Here is a 24,062-nt window from a genome sequence, read left to right as displayed (position 1 = left end):
CACATCATTTCATATTCCTCCAGCATTTTCTTCAAAGGAAAAGCTTAAGTACACCATTGACTTTTACATTTTAATGAAGGGTAAACATTTACTTTAAAAAAATAAATGCTGTTCAAAATACAGCAGAGAAGAATGGACTCACTTAAATGATGCTCAAGAACAGACTAGTCTTTTTAGCTGAGCAGATTTTATCTGAAGTAAATTAAGTGGCTGGAGACCTGTATAATTAGTTATATTTTTATTTGTGTGTCATATCAAACATGTGAGAGAGGCCAGATGCCAAGTCAGTCTTTCTGCATCATCCATATTTAAAAAATATTTAAAATACCAGATCTTGGGTGGGAACATAAAGATCTATCCTCTTTAGTTAAATTATATACAACATAATTCTCACTACCATATAACTTCATCACACTAAATGTACACAGTTTTGTTTTAGCGCATATGAGTCCACTGCCCTGTGCTCTGAGCACACACAGATCCTCTGAACTGTGTAACTGTGTAATAGCTTTCTGTGATGTATGTTATTAGCAGGATATTTTCTAAGCTGTGACATTATTGTATTTTCTTCCAAAGAAGTGCGGTGCACCTTTGGAGACTGGAGAGTGAGTGAGTTGCGTAAGAGGACAGGTGTTACACTTGAACGGAGTCCTTAAAGTTGTTTTTTTTTTTCTTTTTTTGCTCAGTCAGGAAATAAATCTAAGTGAACCTGACAGGTAGTGTTAAAGAAGACAGGGAATGCCAAGTCCCACACGCAAGTTCCTACACACTCTTTGATTTGGCACAAGTACTTTTGGATAATCGAGTTTCAGTGGTCCTCAAAAGAACTCGGTGTACTGTGTCATGTCGCAGCTCATATCAGGTAAAGCACAGCTGCCTGCTGTATGTTAACTGAAGGGAAAAGGAGTTTAAGTGAGCCTTAGGAACAAAGCTATTTCTCGTGGCATACCATTAAAGTACAATTTTGATACAATAATATTAGTATATAGACAATCAGTTGTTAATATTGGCACGTATTTGCATATCATTGCATACAGGTATTTAGAGAGAGCACATCAATTAATGTCATATAGCCGCTTAACTTGCAATGTAACTGGTACAATTCACATTAAAATAGATAGATAAATTCACCATTATTCTGTAATTTTAAGTCAATTCATATTTAGACACTGTGTGTATGTTTCTATCTGTACTGTGTGTTCTCACGCTTGTCCTGTTATATCTGTGTGTTTGTCTGTTCATTCATGCACATTTTGTGAGTGTCTGGTTTTCCCCTTCATACTCATGGGTCCACTCATTCAGATGTGTCAGTGTGCATCTATTTGTTTGTATGTGTGTGTGTGTGTGTGTCTGTGTGTGTCACCTCTTCAAGATAGTCGGCATAGTTGATTTCTGACAGCCCTGCTTCAGAGAAGTCCAAGAGGTTCTGCTTCCCCTCTGCCTCTAACAGGATTATTCCTCTCAGGTCGATCTTAACACTGTCCAGCTGACCCACCACATCCTTAGTGAACTGTAAACAAAGACATTTGCAGCAATAGGTTTGAAGAGGCCTGGTGGTGTGGATTCTTTCATCTACATACTGAAGCTTATTCTGCTGTTGCTAAAGGCCAAGAATGTAAATGTATGCTTATGTGTTCATTTTTGCATTTGATAAAACTAACATAGAAAATGTTTGGTATTATGGCTATTATGGTACAACTAAATCAGCTAAGCCACCAACTTCTGTTTATACTTGTTAGGGAAGCTCAGTTATTTATCATAGTTTAAGTCTGTGTCCAGTGAAACACAAGAATTACTATAAGTATACATAAATGTCTTTAACATAATGAAAGGCTTACAAAAATGCATAACAAATGTTGGCACTTCAGTGACCAAAGATCTTAGAGTTGTGGTTTGGATGGAAGTCTACATATCCCACTAGAATGCTTTTTCTTGTTGGTTTTTCCAGTTCCTCCTTGTTTGTACTGTAAATTATAGTCCCCACTAACGCATTTGTGCATATAATCCTTTCCTTTAACTGGAAAAAAAAAAAAAAAAAATCTGATGTAGAACTGCAGAATGCATGTATCTACCAACTAATTACCAAACAGTTAGCCAATTTCGAACTTGATGTGGCCAAAGAGAGAGCAAGATTATTCTTACTGAGCAGAATGAACTATGGCAGTAAAAAGTGTAATTTCTATAAAAGCTGCGCAGTGTCGACCATACATTCTGACCATAGCATGACATACGTTAGCAAATATGAGTTCCAGAAAGGATGTCGTCAATAGAAATATGCAATCTCACCACCAAAGCAGCAAAGCGAAGACTACAATAAATGTTGGCTATAAAGTTGTTTGTTCCTCAGACTGCATGTTCAGATGGGTTGGATTTCCCATCAAACTAAGAAATGTCCAACATATTATTATAAGTTATTGTCAAAAGGATGAAATAACTCCACATACGTATATCTCCAAAAATGTATTTGGAATCCAGTGACAGTGTTTTCACGCGAAATGCTTTATTGTTAAGCAAAGAAGGTTTCCTGTGTTTTGTCAGAAATTATGATTTATTGTCAAAATAAGTGTTTATAAATGTGGAGTCTAGAGTTGATTTTGTAAGTTAACAATCTTAATTTTCTCAACACAGAAAAAACAACATTGATACAATCATCAAAGTCAAAAGTGGCACAGATGTGAATGGTTACAGTGTACTGTGCCACAGTGATGATACAGATCGTTTTCCGGGTATATTATATATTATCGTATGTTCAGCAGCTGTTTGAAAATATTCCGTCTATTCTTCAACTGATGAACAATGATTGTTAATTGGTACCGAAAACAAGTACGGTGAATGACTGTCATGCTTAAAATGAATCTGATTGGTTGATCGGGACAGCCAATAAATTTAAAGCTCTGGGCTGTGGACCACAGCCAATCAGGTGATTCGTATGACGTCCGAAGCGCTCACCTGCTTCGAACGTCAGTACTCACGTGACCAAACCACACTGGTTCGATACAACTGCTTCGTGAGCTACTGCGCATGTGTCGGAGCCTCGGGTGTCAGATGACCATCACTAGCTGTGGTCTCGTGACAATGACGTAGATGGGCGCAATACAGGTAGGCCGATTTGAAACCCTTGGCGTCCGTTTGCCGTAATTTGTGTCAAAACGCAAAAATCAAAGCTCAGTCAAATGTAATCACGGACACATTACCCATATTTGTACATTCGCCGTGACATACACTTTCGGAGGATATAATTATCTCCGATTTCCATCGCAAAACATCGTTTAGAAGTCATAAACGCCGATGGCTCTTTATGGCCCCAAGCGTTGCCTGAGAATGTTCCGGTTTGTAAATTTTCTTAAGAGTTCAAGTAAATTATAGACAGTTTCACGGTACATCGAACGGTACTTGGCAAACAAGACCTTTTAATAGCGAATTCGGCGTACATAATTTTACCTAAGAGTGGTTTGTTGCAGGTATTAGTGTTTTCTTTTTGTGTGTGTGTGGAAGTGACAGACCCTTGCAACCGTTGGGCTGTGTGTCAGCCAGTAAAGTTGGCAACAAATGCACAAGTTTAATTATAATTAGTAAAGTTTAATCACTTACTGGCCACTTTATTGGGCACACCTGTAAAATCTTATGCAATCCAATTCAACAGCTCAGTCATAAATTCTGCCTTTACAAAAATAATGCTCAGTTTTGATTGACAATGTCAGAGAGATTAGTTCAACTTTTACTGAGGCTGTAGTTTGCAGTGAACTTGAAATTGTTTGCGTTTTATTGAGAGATGTTTCAAATGTTTTCTGCACCACATGAGGGAGATTATTAGACACACATTTCAAAATAATGCAGTCCAGTATAACACCACTGCTAACCACGGCCTCAGCAAGAACTTTTGGAAAGTTTTAATCATTATAAGCTTTGTTGAGGAAGAATTTGTGGCAGAGCTGTTGTAATGGGTTGCATGAACAGTGCATATCTGGGATACAGTGCACTAAAATCAAACGTTTGCCCTGAAAGTTTGGCCAAGATAATATGCTGCTAAGATGGTCTGATTAAAATCTTATGATAACATGCTGGTAAAAGTGACACTACAGTATGATCAAGCTGATGTACTAGTTCTGAATGCTATTGACCAGCCTCAGCAAGAGTAGTGTAGGAATGAGAATTAGACCAGTATCTTTATTTTCATAAAGAGCCAAGAATCATATTTCACTGTGGGAATAAAATTAATGTCATTGTTCAGACTAAAAAGAAGGGGACATTTGGACATGGAATGGACAAGTATTCACAATTTTGTAGATCCAATGAACATTTTACATAATGTTTTGAGAGAGAACCTTATCATTTTGTACTATTTTTTTTTTTAGTTATACAGATGATAAAATAAATTCACTGAAATTCTGTCAGACTATTGGAAACTTCAAATATTTGCAGGCATTAAATTAAGGACAAATGACCAATGTGCAGAAAGAGGCGCAGCACAGGGCATATCAGCTGTTGGCTAAAACGAGCCAAGACAGTCTTGCCAGTTGGCAGTGAAGTGCTGGATGTCTTATGCACTCAAGGCAGTGGCTGGTCAGGGTCAGAGAGAAATAGAAACTTATCAATATAATGTGTCAGGCATACACTGAGGTAAGGACTGAGGCATGTCAAAGCTATCGGCCGTCAGCACACTCTGTGGTTTGGCAGCAAAGAAGTAATTAGGTAATGTTAATGAAATGCTGTAGCCAAGGATGGAGATCTCAGGGCAATCCATCACTGTTAACGTACGGAGCTACATGTCAAAACTGCATACGCCTTTAATTCTAACCCTGGTGTGAGGATGTAGAGCAGTGCATTGATTTATTTTATATTAACTATCTATTATACTATTTTATGAGGACTACTACGGGGTGTAATTTATAGTATGAAAACAGAATATAATCCTAGAAAATAGAGCTTAAGTACCAGTATCTCAGTGCTTATGCTAATCATATACAAAGAACAGAAAAATACCTGTAATAGTGTTGTATGTATATTAGTCTCTTTTGAACTAAATCAGCACAAAGGCATTCAGATAGTTGACTGAATGCTTCTGATGGTGTGTCTTGAGTTTACTAACCACTGTGGTGTTCAGGAAAGAGGAGATGTTGAAGACTTTGTCCAGCCGCATGGCCAAGTAGATGCCTTTGTTCTCTTTGCAAGTACTAAGAAAGACAAAGACGAACACACAAAAGCAGACAGACATACAGACATGAAAAGGAAGTGTAAACTTACAAGTTTCAGTCATAGTCAGAATATTTGCTGCCACCAAGTGAAATTGACTGGAAGTACATGACGCACTGACATGAGCCCTGAGAGAAAACAGCGTAGTGTTCCTCAAAAGTCTGGAATATTTGCTAATATCTAGAAAGGTAATTGTTCCATGTTAAGACCATATAGACTCACATAATGTACACAGCATTAGCATTGCTTGCTTTTTAATGTATGCAACGCTGCTCTATTTGGAATCATAATGACTGCAGGTCTGCCATCCCAGTTACCGAGGACATGCAGCTTCTCACTGGAGGGAAATGATGAAAGCTGATGTAAGCACTGAGAAAGAGGCTGAAGAAAAGCAGCACAGATAGAGTAGAAAATTATGCTAATTAGCCTCTCAAGGTTAATAGCAACTCTCTTTCTCTCTCTTTCATTTGCATCCCCATCAATGGAAATAAAATATTCAGTTGCATGCATGATGCCTGATCCAACGCCTGCACCCGAACACAATTGTAGGAAAAATCTGCATCATCAAGTAATTGTACAGACTATAATTGAATAAATGGCTTTTCTTGCTGCAACACCCATTCAGTTTTGTAGCTAAATGTAAACATGAAATACAAAAAAGACAGATAGGGATGTTCAGTGCAGGATTGTTTCTCATAGGTGGCAGACATGACACTGTCACTTAAATATATAAGAATGAGTTTGCTTTACCTGTACAAGCTCTCTGCCGTCAGCTCTAGGTCAGAGTCGTTGTACATGTAGCCAGGGATGAAGTTCTTCCACTCTGGGCTGACCAGATATGGGGTGTCCACAACCTGGAGAGCCAGAAAGAGGATGAGTGATCAGTCACTCTCACTGGGAGCAAATCGGATCAGTCAGTAAATTAAATGAGCTTTACTCAATTTATGCAAAGCAGAACTTAATTTAACACCAGGGTGATTCGAGACCAACCCACAGACCCAAACAAAGCAGCATCCATGCTTCACTTTATCCTGTGTGTTCTCTAAATTATTCCATGAAATACTGTTGTAATGGCTGATCTAATCTTAACTAGTATTGTGTATATTCTATTCAGTACTCTGTTGCTCTGTTTATCAATTTTCTGGAGTTTGTACTTGTAACTATGGGAGGGCTTAACCACTGTATCTTGTCTCTTCAGGCTTGTGACTTGCCTTGAAGAGCTCTTTGGTGTGGAAGGGTTCACAAACAAGTTTCTCAATGTTTCCTCCAGCCAGGAATATGACGGTCACCACTCCCATCAGCACCCAGGAGAAGATGAAGCTAAAGCCCACGCCGCTATGGAGAAGAGCACACAGACCCTCAGGTATGGGAGTGGCAGTTACAGTTGAAAAAGCAGTTGTTGTTACAATAGGGGTACAACCTTGTGTTATGGCAGCACTTTCTTGGTTCCAGAGCTTGAAACTCACTGATCTTGTCATGTGCATTGTTAACTTACGCCATGAGCATCGTTCCTCCCGTATTGGAGATGCAGCCTCGTGTCGTAGGCGAGGCGTGCTTGTCATATCCCAGGGTGCCACACAGCAGGCCTAGGTAGTTGAAGGCCAGGACCAGGACTACCATGCAGCAAAGAGCAATACAGCCAATCCACCTGTGAAGCAGCAGGCAAAGCGAAACAGTTAGAGCTTTAACTGAAGGGAGTAAAATAACACAAATATGACAAAACGCTCCTACACAACAGCAGAAGTGTCCTGCTTAAGTGTCCTTGAGCACAACAGTGAAGTTCACCCTGCTTACTCATTATAAAACAGCACATAAGCTTAATGGGGTAAAATAAAAAATGTAATACAAAGCTTTTAAAACAACTGATATATCATCTTAGGTTTCTCCCCACTGAACTATTTTAAACTGAATTAATGTAGAAGTGACATGAATATTTCATCAATGCACAATATTAGTTCAGGGTAATATGGTACACATTAATTTTACAGTAGCTTGTGAAAAGAGTCTGGTCAAGCCAGATATCTTGAAGCTAAAAGTCAAGCATCAGATTATAGTATTTACAATTTTCACAGTATCTTGTTTCAGCATTGCTTCCTATGTTGTTTCTGGATTTAAAAAGGTTTTAACCAACTTGGCTTTTACAGGTTTTGATTTATGTGAGAATACTTGTATAGCTTGGATGTTAGGATGTCAGTGTACCTGTAGAAGTCCATCTTGTCAATTTCAGGGTAGTAGTCTTCAATCTTAGCGTGGGCGTGGCTAATGAAGATGGTGAAGTTGGACAGGCAGCTCTGCACAGGGAATGCCTTGGAAAAGCTGCTGATGTTATTGCCAATGCCGTCCACCAAGTTCTGTACACCTGAGAGAAAAGTTAAAATTCCATGTTCAGAAATATGCCCATGTTTTATGGTTTGTGTGGCTTGTGATTTGTTGTTAAAATTCACCTCATATTGTGCAAACTTACAAGCAGAACAAGAAGAAAAGAGACATGGAGAGTGCAAGGAGAATAAAAAAAATCCCTGTGATTCATATAATCCATTGGTGTAGTAACAAAAACAGCAGGAGTTTTTAAATAAACATAGTGGAATTATTTGTGTTTGCTTTCAGGAAAAATGTTTTAGAAGTGTAAAATACAACTTACTCTCTACAACACTTCTGGTCTGTTCAATCACCATATGTGGCGTGTCGTTCAAAGAGGAGTAGCCCTGTGAGAGGAAAAGGACAGAGTGTTAAACCCTGGAATTTCTTGGGGTTGATAAGGCAATTAAATGAAAGATGACTGCACAGGTGAGATAGTTAATTGCATTATACAAATACATTGACCTCACAAACTGACAATGCCAATAGTGTAAGAGTATCTGTAGGTAAATGGTCCAGGCTCACCCTCTGGACGATAGCGCTGAGGTCCGTTTTTAGCACATCGTTCACCTTTTCCTGCTGAGCCTTCACACTGGGTAGCTGTGATATACAGACACAATGAAATACTGATAAACATGCACAATGATAATAATCAATAAGTGTCACGTGCGAGTTGCGGTTTCTTCTTTCAGCCATGTGTACTTATTTGACTGTGCAGCATATTGTAAGAGAGAGTTGTTTTTAAAACAGGAACACAGGAAGAATATTTACAGGAAATGAATATATCAGAATGTGTAGTATTCAGTTTGTACCCGTGTGAAGTTGGCACTGATCTGCAGCTGGGACAGTGACTGGCGGATGTTGCGGCAGAGCTGGGCAGTGGTGGCGTCTGACTCCTCGTCATGACAGCCGGGGTCGTTGAGAGTGCGGTTGATACTGGTCCGGACCAGGCTCAGGTTGAAGTTGAGTTTCCCTGTTCCCTCCTGGAGGACCTCCAGAGACACACTGACATTCTCCAGGGCCTCCTTGGTTTCTCGCATGGCTGCGTTGAAAGAGATGAAGAAGGAGATGCTTTAGTTCTGTCCTGGGATATTGATGTAACAGGAAGTGCATAAATGCAGACTTATGTTCAGAGCAGTAACATAACTTACGGTTAACTATGAAGTTTCTGGAGCATAAACAAACTTCAGATCTTAGTGGCTGGTACAAATATATATTGATCAGTTAACTATGAAAGCGTCCCAGGGGTTTAACTTACCAGATTTGCTTACAATGACACATCAAAAGCACAGTCCGTATAATGTTACACACAAATATAGACTCATACAGAGCACACCGTACTTATTGTAACGACTAGGCCTGAGCCGAGGATAACATACTGGGTTTGAGGTCCAAGCCCTGGTACTTGTGATCAAGGTCTTGGCATTTGAAATGTGTCTGTGGTGTGTTCACATGCTGCTGTGACTCTGTAACAGCTAAAATTAGACTTTTGAAAGCCTAACATCATCGCTTTCGGCAAACAGCAACAACCAAACAGGAATGCTATGCCAATTTGTTAGCTTCTTCTATTGAAACCGTGTCTGTTCAGTAACTGACTCTGTCCTCGGCAACTGAATCCATCACAAGACAACAGCTAGTGTTCGTTAACAATCACAGAGTAGCCTGCAGCAGACGTTTAAAATTAAACAGGATAAAGAACGCAAAAACACTGGCATCCTCAAACATTGGTATAAAAGATGCAAGAGCGTAGGAGAGGAAACAGTGAATTTACTGTCACATGCTCAGCAGCGCGGTGCAGGGGGAGTCAAGGCACAGTTGGAAGCTATTTGCTAAATGTATATTCACTTCTACTCATCCCTCAGTGAAAAATGCAGTGCATTACTGAAACTACAAATCTTTAGCATTCATGCAGTTTTTCTTTTCAGTAAAGCGCTTAATATCTGCACCAGATACTAAGATTCTTCGATTACTCGGCTCAGCCCTAGTGTTAACACAATAGTACACAAACATTAGGAACACAAACTGTAACCACAGTCATATCTGTGGTCAGGCATTTTGCCACCTGAACTATTGACATGCTTGACAGTTATTTTGTTCCTGTTTTCCTACAAGCCTGTATATTCCATATAGTCGACGATTCATATACAGCTGCTTGTTGGTTGATTAATTTGCATAAGACCAAACTGTGGTGTCTGGTTAAAAAAAAAAAAAAGTTGAAGTAACAGGACTAGTTACACAAACGCATAACTTTTTATGCTCACTTCACACTGGGTGAACACAGTTGGAGTAAAAAGGGACATATCAAAGTGCAGGTTGATGTTGTGTTGACATTTTGGCAAGATCTGGTGATGCCATCAACTTAAAACTGCACTAGGCAAGATTGTTTTTATGGAAAATGAAATCATATGTTTAACTGAGATTCATTGTGATGATTAAAAACAGTATGGTCCATGATTTCCATGAGTTTAAAAATTCTGATTCAAGACCTGATATCAGTTTACATCACTTCTGGTTTTGTCCAACACAATTTTTTTTCCATTTGTGGTGACCAGAGTGAGATATTGCGTAGTGCAGTTTTAATGTATTAATTGGTTGTAAGTTAGGTCTCTGATGGGTCCAGGCGCTCAAGGAGGATCACAAGGGAACAAATCACGGGAGCAACACCAGTGTCAAAGTTCACAGGGTCAGGGGTCAAAGGACTTATGGGTCATTGTTCAGTCACTGAGTTGCCGTTACCTTTGATGGCTCTCTCGATTTTCACTTTACCAAAAAGCATAAAAAGAAGATTGGGAGGAAAAAGAGCTGAAAGATTATTGCAAAGTTGTAATGACATTTAAACACAATTTACAGCTTATATTGTCTCACTGAACCTGGAGGGAAAAAAGTAAGCCAGGATGCTGAATGTCACTTGATGGCTTTTGATGCATAATACCCTGCAGCGCAGCCACAGCCTGCACTCAGTAACTTTCAGCCTACAGTAACCAGATTGTATCGTCACAGAAACAGGAAATTAAAAGTGAGCAGTTATACCTCCAGCCATATTAAGCACTCTGTCCAAGGCAGGATGGACCTCCTTATCCAACTGATCATGTATCCTTCCACCCAGCAATGGGCCTATATCTGTAGAACAGACAACATCAAATCAACAAAGAAAAAAAAGTAGAATAGTGCAAGTCACTCTTTTTTATGATTCTACTGCTGCCCTTTTGCTCCTTCTCAGGTTTTGCTCTTCATCCATTCATCTGTACTTGACATCTAATGACTGACTGTATAGAGAGACATAATATTTTTGTTTTATAGTAGTGGTACAGCTTTTGCAGGTCTTAGCTTTCAGAAAGAACTTCCTGCAGAACTAACACAGGAGAAAAGTAGGATGAATACTCGAGGGATCCTCTACAGCAGTCTCCGCTGGAGCTATCTAGACCTAGTTATGTCACAAATCTGTTGTGAAAACAAGTTATGGAAAGTAGACACGGTAAATTCAGACAATAATATTGATATACAACCAAGGCAAGAACACAGTGATTGTTTCTGTCCACGTAATTCACTATCAGAGACAACGAGAAAGTTCTACTCACTATTTAGGTCATAGATGACTTTTTTCTTGGCTGTGGCGTATTGGGATATTAGGTAATCAATTTGCTGCAAACAGGAAACACAACAGAGCAGAGCAATTTTACAAATGGTAGCACACAGAAAATGAGTTTATTAGTCTAGTCATAGACACCAGCAGTGGCCCGTAGTAACACACAATTTCAGTGCTATATTGTTTGTCGCGATGACTTGGAGAAAATGGCAAATTATAAGGCAGGGCTTTATTACCATATAATGTTTAATAAATGAGAATTTGGTTGGATTTTTGTTCTCGAAACTCCACCGTCTAACAACCTGAAGAGTGAGACTGAAACCTGGGGCTTCTAAAATTTAATGGAATGAGAATGATGTTTGAGAAAGCAAACTTCTAGATGTTGCACAAAACAAAAAGGTGAGAAAACTTCAGCTTTAAAGGTTTACAATAAGAAGGCATGACTAGAAACAGCAGCACTCTTCACACAGAAAAGTAACTGACTAAAGTAAAGTAACTAATGACAGTACGTTCAAGCAAATGTGCTTTAACTCTTCTTACCATTGGTGTGTCATTAGCAAAAGTGTGCAGGTCCCTCATGTTGCTGTTGACCAATCTGCGTATGTTCTTCACCTGAGAGCTCAAGTTCTGGTTGGCAGCATATGCACACAGCGCTCCGATCCTATAAATAAATGACAAACACAAACACTGTGACCTTTCTGTCACTGAGGGACCTTTCTGCTCCTACATCAGGCAAAGCAGTGGCCCCGGGGTGTGTTTTACAGAGCCAGGTCATAACGTGTCTTCAGCAGTAGGGGTCAGTGTGCACCGCCACATTTTCTTTGACTCTTTCTTTGCACTGTCCAGAACACCCCTGAAGAATGAGCAGTGGTGGAAGAAGTACTCAGATCTTTTACTTGCATAAAAGTTCCTCCACAACAGTGCAGAAATACTCTGTGCATATTTGTTGATTATATTTTGCGTTACTAATCTGAATCTATGCTAGCTACACTATTGTATATTACTGCTGTTATTACTGTCAGATGTAGTGGAGTTAAAATGTACAGCATTTGCCTTTGAAATAAAGTAATGTAAGAATATAAATACTGAAGTAAATGTACTTTGTGAGAATTATACTAACTTTTCAAAACTGAAATGGTTATCCTCTGTCCCTTCATCATTACATGTGTATATATAATATTATGGTGTTTCTGAGATAATAAATGGTGAATTCCAGGGGAAAAAAAAAAATTCCCAGGCAATTTGGAAATGAACTCATAGCACGAAATGCAGGTGTATCTACATTAAGCTCTGAGGCCCTATCTGTTTAATCTAAGGTCCCTGGGTTGTAAACATATTCAAATTAAATGCGAAAACACAGAAATGCATAAAGCACACCATTAAAGTGAATCTCTTGCATACTTCAAACAGACCTGAGTAGCTCGGTACAAGGCTTAATTAGCTTGAGCAACATCAAGGGAAAGACAGCCCATAATATTAAGCTGTTTCCATGACTCACCCTCATCCCAGCTGAATTTTATGCTCAGCACCTCACAGCTAGCACCATGCGTATTAAGTGTGTGCATGTATGTTTTTATTGCTGCATGGATCTGTGCAAGTGGGCATGATTAAGAGTCACTGGGTGATGAATGCAGGAATATATGCTTAAAAATATATGCTTGTGATTTATCGAAAAAAAAGTTTGACAGTACAGTTGTATAATGCTGTGAATGTCATTTATGGCAATGCCTCAGTAAAATAAGCAGCTTTTTGAATGATGTAAGATGACTCGCAGAAAGGAACAGGCCTAACAAAAGGACTGACTGAAGCCACTGGGAAGGTTTAGATCAATGGAGATGAATCAGGGTGTTGTGACTCACTGTATAATAAGGCAGGGGGTCTTTGTATGTGGGCTTGTGTATCTGTGTGGGTATGCACAACAGCTTGTGTGTACGTATGTGACTGCAGTGCATGCAAAGACAGGTTATGCTCCATTCATCGTCTCCTTGTTAATGCACGAAGAAGGTGGCGTATGTGTCTGTGTGAGTGCAGCTCATCTTCACAGTCCTGTGATCTGCAGTCGCTGCTGTAGTCACAGTCTCGCTTTGTGGTTATAATCCTGTTAATCTAGACTAATCTAACCTGCATTATGCAGCAGACTTTTTGTCACATTAGGAATTTCACAGTGTGTTTATACCCTAAAAGTACAGTAGGTTAGACACTCTCTGTTTTTAGAATTACAGTATTATTAAGTGAATCAGATCACAGCATCACCTTAGTGAATCTCTTCTGTCTTTGTTGAATGTTCACTGTATAGTTCACAAGTGTTGAGTAGAGCCGAGTAGGGCTATTGATTAATCCCTCATTTATTATTAAGCAATAAAATGTCAAAAGAAGGCAAATCCCATCACAAGTTCCAAAACATTTGTAATTATAGAAAACTGTGGAAAGCAGAAAATGCAAATTGTAAAATTTAGTTTGAGGCTGTAACCACTTGGAACTTGGCCTGATAAATGACTGTTAATTGATTTTCTCTCAATTAACTGATGAATTTATTAATCATTTTGGTACTATCAGAAAAAAATGTACTACGTACCAAACATAAATGCTGTATCTTCCAGCCTTATTTATTTCACTCCAATATTGCATGAAAATCCATGATTAGAAAGTTTCTTGGGATGGCAAAAAAAAAAAAACAGTCACAATCAATCTAATCAAGCAAGAAAGTTCTGTATCCTCTTACCGCTCCCTGCTTGGTTATTCATTTGTGATTTGAAACTTTTTTTTTTTTAAACAAGGTCCAATGTTTTCCTCAAAGAGCAAATATTTTATAGGGTCATGTGCTCCTGCCGTCAGGACAGAAACGGTTTTCATCTGCTTGGCACCGAGCAACGCCACATTTGGAGGAATTGCGATCAAGTTTGCCATAAATAGTGAGTGGTCTGACAGAGTAAACGCTGTCATCGTATAAGCGGAGACTTAATGAGAAACTAGGCCAAACAACTAGGCTGGGACACAGTGAAGTGGAGCCATCCGGAACCAGGGGAAGATTCAAAATGGCCACTTTCACAACAAAAGTCTTTTGTCCAACACTTTCTCTGCCCTCTCTCTCTCTCTCTCTCTCTCTCTCACTTTCACAAGTACACAATTCCAAACATGCTTCTCTTTTAAATTCACAAGTTCACACTCTCACACACCTTCCCTGTCTCTGGTTGTGTTTGTATCACCAAAGCCCATATTTTCCCCTCTCTCTCTCTCTAGCCCCCTTCTCATTTATCTTTCTGCTCCTTCATTTCATCTAGGTCTCTTCCACTACACCTCTATTTCTCAATCTCCCTTGCTCAGACTTTTTCAATGTTTCTCTCTCACACTATTCTGTCTCTCGAGCTTGTGCTTTATTCTCACAGTGCCCTCTCTTCTTTTTTCCCCTTCTTCTGTCTCCTCTTTTGCCCTCAGTTCCCTCTCTCTTCTCCACCTCCCTCTCTTTTTCTTTGTCTCTCGCTCACTCCCTCTCCCCGCTGGTGTCCAGCAAGGTCACTGGAATCTGCAGCCAAACAAAGACTCTTTGAGAAAAAACCCCAAGCAGTTTCCAGCGAGCTGTGTTGTACATAACCCTCCACCTTACTTCAGCAAAATCAAGTTTGGATTAATTTGAGTTTGGTAGTCTTGTTCTAGTTTAGATTTGTTTTTCCGAGAGGTGATGAAACAAAACCAGGATATAAAAAAGGAAAGAGAAGAAAAATACATATTTGTGTTGGAATTCAAATTGATCAAACAAACAACAAACTCGTGATGACAAGCAAGGCATGCCAGAGCTGGATAACAGAGAATAGATGAGCGCTACTGTAGAGTGAATCTATGTGAGAGAGCCTATTTTCTCACTGATGCTCGCAGCGTTTGGATCCAGGCAGCAGGAAGCATGCGAGGATGCAATCCCCCCGTGGGCCAATCACAAAATGTCACCTTTATTCTAACTTAAATTTAATGGTGTCTCAAATATTACATGCGATAGAGAAATATTCCAGCCCATTCAGCCGAATAGTTTTTCTCTTTTTTATAAGCAATGTCATAAAACTCACTCGAGTATAGTATGTAAAAAAGATTCATGAATTTTGCATGACAGAAGCAAAGAGAAGGTTTAAGTTAGGAGAATGAGGAGCTCAGGCAGAAAATACATAAACTATAACTTTTCACCAGCTTACAAATACTGACAAATTCAGTTATGACTGTAAAAAAAATTGACCTTGGCCTGCCACTATCTTATTTTCATTATCGATTAATCTGCTGTATATTTTCTAATTATTCTTAATCGATTATTCATTTGTTTTAGTATTAAATGTCAAAAAATTGCTGATAAACAACTATCACAATTTTGCTGATCCCTAAGTGACATTAAGTTATCTAAGTGACTGTAAAATGCTTAATTTTTCTGACCAATAGTTCAAAACCCAAAGATATTTCATTTACTGTCATTCGACAAAGAAAAAGCATCAAAAATCCATCCTTGTAGTTTTCAGGTACCAGCTGCTTTTTACAATTCAACTCTACACGTAGAGAAAATGAGCCACAGGTCTGTTGAGCTGTTTTATCACATTTCTCTGTTAAGTTGATCCACTAGCTCAGACTGTGGCTAATGACTGGATGGCCGTACGGCTGCTTGTTGATAGTGTGCCTCTTATTGACCACAGGGGACAATTCAAACACAGTGGGAGGAAGATTTACCTCTGGCTACTTTGAAAAGGGCTGTAATTCGTGTTTGAGCGAAAGCCAAATGACACATGAAACTGTCCCCCAGGGTGGAAGCCCCACAACAGCAGATGAAGAGGAGCATCAAACTAGTACAGCGCCCCAGAATCTAGGCCACTACTGGGGGCTGGGTAGTGAGTGTTACATGGTCTGGTGGCTCCATAGCTTTTACAAACTCCAACAATGGCCTGCATTCAGTATGATTGTAGTTGTGAGGCTGGGACAGTCGCCTTTCAGCCCCTCCCTGCTTTCACATTGCTGGAACTGGGCCTCTATTATCCTGTCTCTCAGTAAGAAAATGATCATTGTAATAACCCTGAAACAAACAATATTGTTAACAATTTAAAAACTTTCTATATTTAAATTATTAGCAACATTGCTAACAAAATTAGACCTGTAATGCAGAGAATGGAGTCAAACAAGACATTTAAAGTGTATAAGGGATAATTCAATATGCAGTATTAAATAACAGTTCACCAAAGTCTCATTCAAAACATACAACTGTGTTCTATTTTCAGTCATTTTTGTGTCAGTTTGACCTCAGTGACCTGTTATTCAAAAGCTCAGGAGAGCAGATAGATTACAACATAGCAGCTTGTTTTGTATGTATGTGGGACAATAAATTAGCTGACTACAGGCCCCACCGTACATGCATGGAAAGTGTTACCCCAAACCAGTGTATTCTGACACATATCGTACTTTACTTACTATGCACAGTAATTCTTACATACTCTGAAATAAATAATTGTGTTTCTCATCAGCTAGTGACATTACCAGTGTCAGTCACACACATATTATAATGAGGGCAAAGCAGTAGCCAGCAGAGCTGATTTTTTTTAAGTCCCATCAACTGCTACAAGGGGTGATTGACTAGTCTGTGGCCTAAGGTAGAAGGAGTCAATTTTAGAAAAACTTAAAAATTTAGAGGTTGTGGAGCAAACAGATTCATCTTCTTTGAAGAAGAATTCAACATCTTGGACCCTCAGGAAGTGGTACACAGCGGCAAACACATCATCATTACTGTCAAAATGGCGACCACTGAGCTTCTTCTTCATCTTGCGGAGGAGGTAGTAGTCTGAACGAGCAAAGTCAGGTCAAATCAGGCTCAGGACCTCCTTGGGTGATAAGCCCTTGAGACCGAGGTAGCAGATGACTGCACAAAGGCCAATGCTGTTGATTCTCTCAGACAGTGCTGACTTACAATTTTCAATTTCCGAAAACAGAAATACCACAAATGTTATTAACTTTCTGCATAATCACTCACACAGTTGAACTGCATGTACAAGATGAAACGAGAGCTGTGTAACCTATCTTCATCACCTTAGGCCACAAACTTATCAATCACGCCTCGTATATTCAATTGAGCCCCTCTTAAATTCAATTAAACTACCATTTTATTCAGTCAAGCCCCTGCTCAGCCTCTTTTCAATCCATTAAACAGCTTTTTTCCTCTCAAGTAGCCATTGTTATATTCCTTTTATCTACTGTTTTATTTGTCTTCTCAGAGCTTGCCAGGTCACAGTCTGAGCCCGGCTTCCCAGGGCAGCATTGTGTCCTATAAAGAATTTAACCAGATAATGAATACTTAAGCTTTCTGACTCCAGGGCCTTTGCTCTCGGCGTGACAACCCAGTAAAGAAGATGCTATTTTGATCTGTTTTTTTTTCCTCCTCATAAGGATGATGTGTAAGTTGCTGTCTGATCCATCTAAGGACTGGCTGTACTAGTTTGGTGGGGGACAACAGACCATTACATCCACAGTAAACAGTCCAGAAATGATATGAATACTAAACTCTGAGCCAAACAGCCTGCAGGGCTCAGTGTTGCGCAAACCGCCACAGAAGGTCACTGAAATTCACTAGTATTTTAAAAACTCTTAAAGGGCCAAAAGATAAAATAGTGACAAAAAACTGCAAACAGTTTTTTTAGTCTGGAAAAATCACTGTTTTCAGTCCCTGAAAAGTGTATTGGTTAAAGCAGCTGCCTGAGCACCTGAGCAAGGCACTATAAATCTGTGCATCTTTACAAAAACTAAAATGAAGCATAAATTAGGGCAGAGAACAACTTCAGGAATTTGGAGACCATCATTTAATTACAGGCTCAAAACATATGTAACACTGAACATCTACCTGGCTGATGCGTGTAAGTAAATCACTGAATCATAAAGTACCAGCCTCTCATTTGTGAAAGAGAGATGCAGACACAACTTTTTCCTTAAGGACATTAAACAAGGGGTAGATAAAGGTTATAAAAATAATTAACCTTTCATGCAAATATTAGTTGTGATATGAGAATAAATGCAAGTACAGACAGCATTCAAAGTACAGACAATTTACTCTGTAAACAACTTCATAACAACTTCTTGCACTACATTAAGCCTTGACCGGTGAAACTCTGAACTGAATCAGCTGTGATTTGCATTTAATTATTCAGCTCTCGCGGACTCTAGAGAAGGACTTTAAGTTTAAAACTTTGGTGTCAGAGCTGAAAGTCAGTTTTAAAGGGACCAGCTGACTCACAGTGATTGGTTTTAATAGTCTGGTCTTTTGCCATTATGTGGGATCAGCATGGAGCAAACAGGGCCAGAGTCTGGAGTTTAATGTGCACTTAGTCTGCAGTACCTGTGTGCAGATTGACTGAACTCAGTGTGATGCAAGGAGCTTTGAAGAAACGTAATTCCATAGTGTTGGCTTATAGTGCAGTATATTTGCATGTGCAAACGTGCATGACAGTGTCCTTCTAGGGGAATCTACACTGATATCCCTAATGAATAAACAGAGTGCAAACACATGTATACATGTGAACTGTGGTTTGTAGGAATTAATGATATAGTCTAAAGCTCATAATGTGGAGTTTTATACTAATTTGTGTTTGGTAGAGTAGAAAACCTTACTAGCCAGAGGTTGATATTTATTCCTTACCCTTCTGACCATAAAGTTAAACCACAGTGACATAAAGAAATGAAAGACAGTTCTATCTGCATTAGAAATGCTGCTATTTTTGGGTTATAAATCCTCCCAGCCAACCATCCCTGAGATAGAGAGCACCTCTTAGCTGTAAACCACATCACTGAGCCCTGCAGCTTTGCCTTCTCATATCTTTTCCCTCTCCCGTGCAACAGTGTGCCGTATCATCACTATTCTAACACAAATGTGTCCAGTAAATTCGAATGAAAGCCAGACCAAGCTGTGAACATCAATTAGTCTCACTATATAGAATTCCTGTAAGAGTATTTTGTGTGTTGATATTTCGCTCACTACAAGAAGCTACGGACCATAAAAGGCCCTGGGATGAGGGGGAAAATGTAATTAGTAAAAAAAAAAAAGTAGATTTGAACTATAAACCAGAAACATGGGAGAATTAGAATGATTAGTAAAAGTTAGGTGTCTGCACGAGATGTCATAAATTATGTGATGTACAGCAAATTCTGACAACAGCCTCTCCAGTTAATTAGCTTGGCAGTGGTTTGTGTAAAGCTGTCATTGTGTGGTGTCTATGTGCTGGGGAGCAATCATGCATCTGCTTGGACTTTGTGTTGTGGACAGGGACAAACAGGTAGTAGGAGATGAGTTCAGTTCATTAATGGAAACGTCCATTCAATAAACACAATGAAAAAACAAAACAATATGTGTACATATTGAGAGAGAGATTCATGTTTTATATATATATATAAGACTAAGGCTTCAGGCACAATGGAAATGGTAAAAGGAAAAAAAGAGATATTTGTGTGAAAGTCATTTCAAGAAAGTCCCTTATAAAAACAAATTTTTAGTAAGATAAAGTTTTCCACGCCATTAATTTCCTACAGTAACATTTTTTGCCAGCACAGTATAGTTTATTGGAAGGAGATGCTTCGGTTGTATAGCTGCTTCTCTGTCCCGTGTACTTGCCTGTGCCTGTGCCTGGTATTCGTACTCCGTGGGGTCTTGCTCTGTCTGTGCTTGCTGTGTCAGCTTTGCTCTCATGTTACTGCGTCAGTTGTGCTTCAGTCTCTGCACCAATGTCACCAGTAACTGATGTAGACATTTATGTACACGGCCATTAAACTACATTGGCCATGTAAAGTATAAAAGGTGTTGTATTCTGTTGCACTGTCTGTTTTAAACTGTATATGGGGTTGTTACATCTTGTCATTATCAGGTGAAATCCTGACACTGGTTTTAGAAAATCACAGAATCACTGTCCCCTTATCTTTTTTCTGTACTATCTCAAAATGGTTAGATTAGTCACTATTATATAATATATAATTGGTTCTTAATGTTTTTGTATTTCTAGATTTTACTCTTGTAGTCAGGTTATTTTTGTGATTTTTCTCCGGCTGAATCCTGTTACTTTTGCTGCTGCTGCCCATTTTCTCCACAGACGCTTGAGTAAAGTGTCATTTTACATTTTGCTGACTGTAAATGCTCCAAGTCTCGGCTCTGGCACTGGAAGTGAATCCCCTGTGAGGACCTCCCAGTAGCCTGACACTTTGTCAGCGAGTGACATCTTCATAGTCATTGTGGCTTCCTTTATGACAGAGTGAAGTTAATGCTCATCACACTATTAATGAATCCCCTAAAAATAGCCCAGTGTGTGATGACTCCCCATGGACGCTGTGAGCTGAGCGACGTGCGGGTTACAGGAAGCAGAGGATGTGTGAGAGCATGCTTTTGTTGTGTGTGTCTCTAAGTGACTAATTGTGCACTTGTTTTTGTGTACATCTGAGAGATTGTGGTCATGTCATTGTGTGAGCAGTAAGTAAGTGACTGTGAGGCGTTTCACTACAACCATTTCCTCAGAGTTGCAATCACAAACATATTTCAGTGAAGTATTAAGTGTCAGCTGGGGATTATTTTCAATTATTAAGGGCTATTTGCGCTGTAACATTACAGATAGGAAGAAGTAAAAGACTTTGGAAATGTGTGACGAGTTTATGCAGAGACACAAATTTACTAAAAGCTTGAAACTCAAATAAACAAATGCAACACAGCCAGCAATACTTAAAGTATTCCCAGATTTAATCCTTATCTCAAGAAAGACCCTGTATGTGCACGGAGAGCTGACATGCCTACACTTATTTGTGTATAGTATTAAATACAAGGCTCTGGCTGCTGAGCTCCCGGTGCTGTCCCTTCAGTGCTCTGTGCTCCAGTAAAAAGTGGACCAGTGATGAAAATTTGTTTCTACACATTATTTGGGTCACTTTATTAATAATTCAGCTGAATTCAGTGCTAATATCCCTTGTCACATACACAAGAGTGGAAGTGCTGCAAGCCTTGCATAACATGAGAGGTTATTTTCCAGAATACTCTGTATATTAACTGTACATTAGCAAACACACTGACTGACAAATGAAAACAGCACAAGCTGCTTTTTGTGCAACGGGTCGGAAATCATAGTTATGAAAGAGGTTATTTTTCTTTGGCTCTTCTGTTATTATTTTTTGTCATAATGTATTTACAGAGTCACTCCTTCATTTGCTAGAGGTTATGTAGCGATGTCACATGATATCACGTCTCAGTAGGTAAAGCTGCAGTACTGGGAAGAGGACAAGAAAAATCTTGGGAAAACGTAAGGGCCAATCAAAGATGATGCGCATGACATAATGGACAGCCAGTGGTCTGTGGATTATGAAATCCGGTCAGAGTTTTTCAGCTTGTTTGCTTGTTTATATGTAGTTTAACAAGGTGGAAATAGCATTGCACTTGACACAGCCTGAAGACATATAGATGCCTGGTCCTCTTTTAAAGCAGAATTTGTGAGCCTGATCAAAATCACTTGGACTTCAAAGGATGTTGTGGTTGTCTGTGGACAGGTGTTTCAAATATTACCGCGGAAATTGGTTCATTAAAGACTCAGTGCTCCAGAGACAGCACACAATCATGTTTAATTCAGAAAATGTTATAGAGTACCTTGGAAAATATTACTTCATGTCAGCTCTCTTCTGGTTTTTTTCACCCACAGTCACAGTCACCACCCACAGTTGAATCCGGGGTGTTGTGGTTATAAGAAATCCATCTCAGACCACATGTACACCCACATGCAGGTATCCCAGATAACAGATATCTCATTTGAGGCCAAACTCCTGAGATTTAAAGCACTGGGTGCTGAATGCTCAGTTCACAGTTGCCTGCATTATCATTAATTAGACCCCATGTGATTAGCATGAATTACTAAGCCCGTAATGTTGGGACCTTTTGTGTTAATAGTGTTGGACACCCAGTGACTGAAATAGACTGCTGAGATGCATGTTGGGTAACAGCATGAGGCAGGGGTCTTACACTTGGCCCGATGAGAGGGAAGGATCTTCTGTTTGTCATTTTATCATTATACATCCGTGCAGGCGTTATGTATTATCAGAGCTGATTAGTGGAGACTGAAATAGCTCCTGCTGTTCTTTTAATAACATGTGGCGTGGCTTTACAATAACTGTCAGGCCCAAAGCAACGTGTCGTTAACTATACAGTACATGCATGTATGCATGAGCTAAGCCATGATATGTTAATAACAAGCACAGTGTAGTGTTAAGAAGCTGTAGAGCTGCAGAACTACCACAGCACTGCTGCTCACATCCACAAGAAGATTAACAACAAATATTTAAACTGATCTCACAGACGTTAAACAAATAGCCTACCAAACCTGTGGATGTGCATCTGATCCTGAATCACTCATATAACTAGGGCTGGGTGATAAAACAAACGCTACAATTGTTAGGAACACAATTCCCACATTAACTATGATAAACTGATGAGAAATTTATGATAAATGTGTCTGCTCTGCGTTTGGGATGTATCTGCTCTGCACACACGTTGTTGGGAATATAAGAATATGTGACTGTGAGAAAAACCAAACGTCTGTTTGGATTTCTAAAGCTGGATAAACAACAGAGTGATATCTGTCAGTAGATATGTCGGCGACAAAGACAGGAAACACCTTTTCCACCATTTTAGAATGTAACGTTACCGTCATACCGAGTCGCCGTCATTAGCGGCCAAGCTCTCAATCAAGCCTCTTGTTTGACAGTGAATTGAACCCCAGCAGCTGTTGCTCCTGTCTGCCTTTTCAGTCCTTATCGAGTCTTTTCTGTTACAGCAATAACATGTTGATCTTTTGCGTGATGTTTATTTAAAAGCGTAGCTCCTGTTTCCCTGTTGAGGCATAAATGTTACACCATGTTGGTTGCAGAGAGTATTAAGTTATTGATTCAAAAATAAATGAGAGTTTAGAACCATAACAGACCTTTATTTGATTTATGTAGGTTCAATCCTAAACTGAACTTCAAATTAAAAGGGGCCCTGTGGAGTGTAAACTTGTTTACATTCAGTGCTACCAAAAAAAACTGTGTGAATCCTTGAGGTCTAACAAACTTGTTGAGTGCGTTTCCTTTCTCATTAACAGCATCAAATGTGTATATCGATGATTATCAATATTGATTGATATGAAAAAAAAAGTATTGTGATAATATTTTTGGCCATACAACCCAACTTTACATATAATGCATTCTTTATTTGTAGACTGGAGATATTTCCACACCAGCTGGTTAGACAATCTCTCTAAATCTCTAAACACCTAAACTTGTTTAATTGTGCATGACCAAATTGAAAACAAAGAATAAACACATAATTTTGTGGTTATTTAGGTTCAGTAATGCCAGAGGAGATAAGCTGGCTTCATCTGACAAAACATAACCACAACAAAGCTGTTAACCTGCATTCATTATTACCACATCATTAAAACAATTCCTGTTCAACTCGCTGTAAATTCGCCTCTAATTGGCTGCTGCTTGAGCAGGATGCTAATACACTTCACTGTAATTTTCCACCAGGGCCAACATGTTTCGGTTCGTGCAAAGACTTTTTGTTTCTTTCACTCACCCTTTTCTCAGCATGTGCCCAGATTCATAGCTCTGAAAGAAATCAGTCTAATGCCAGAGTAATCTGAGAATTGACAATTAATGAAGGCCTGTTAATCAGTTTATGCTTATTTAGATTTCAGTCTTCATTCACCTAATTTAACCTGGTGAAAGTGTTAATAAGACAGCTGCACTAATCAGTGTATTTCCTTAATCTGGATCTGTTGAAATCATTCGTGTTTATGTAAATGTACCGATCTTCACTCCACATTTATCTCCTGATTTTCTGCCTTTAACACACAGCATTCAGAGACAAACAGTGGCACAGAATGAACTCTGCACTGAACTTTACATGTGCTGTGTGTTT

General features: G+C 39.2%; 1 protein-coding gene across 1 annotated transcript in view; it reads right to left on the bottom strand.

Annotated features, from left to right (window-relative positions):
* The window catches only part of prom1a (prominin 1a), a 67,634-nt gene that overhangs the window by 10,392 nt on the left and 33,180 nt on the right, over positions 1 to 24,062 (bottom strand). Inside the window, exons 5-17 of the mRNA XM_041047666.1 lie at positions 11,678 to 11,798; positions 11,130 to 11,193; positions 10,582 to 10,671; positions 10,288 to 10,311; positions 8,364 to 8,593; positions 8,077 to 8,151; positions 7,835 to 7,898; positions 7,393 to 7,552; positions 6,689 to 6,841; positions 6,405 to 6,528; positions 5,944 to 6,047; positions 5,090 to 5,174; positions 1,364 to 1,510 (exon numbers count right to left, since the gene is read on the bottom strand). Of these exons, the coding sequence (XP_040903600.1) occupies positions 1,364 to 1,510; positions 5,090 to 5,174; positions 5,944 to 6,047; positions 6,405 to 6,528; positions 6,689 to 6,841; positions 7,393 to 7,552; positions 7,835 to 7,898; positions 8,077 to 8,151; positions 8,364 to 8,593; positions 10,288 to 10,311; positions 10,582 to 10,671; positions 11,130 to 11,193; positions 11,678 to 11,798 (1,441 nt within the window). The remainder of the gene's footprint in view (positions 1 to 1,363; positions 1,511 to 5,089; positions 5,175 to 5,943; positions 6,048 to 6,404; positions 6,529 to 6,688; positions 6,842 to 7,392; positions 7,553 to 7,834; positions 7,899 to 8,076; positions 8,152 to 8,363; positions 8,594 to 10,287; positions 10,312 to 10,581; positions 10,672 to 11,129; positions 11,194 to 11,677; positions 11,799 to 24,062) is intronic.

This window comes from Toxotes jaculatrix, chromosome 10 (genome assembly GCF_017976425.1).
Source record: "Toxotes jaculatrix isolate fToxJac2 chromosome 10, fToxJac2.pri, whole genome shotgun sequence".
NCBI classification, from domain to species: Eukaryota; Metazoa; Chordata; class Actinopteri; family Toxotidae; genus Toxotes; species Toxotes jaculatrix.
The sequence above is the reverse complement of the archived record's forward strand: the minus strand, read 5'-3'. Positions and strand labels throughout refer to the sequence as shown.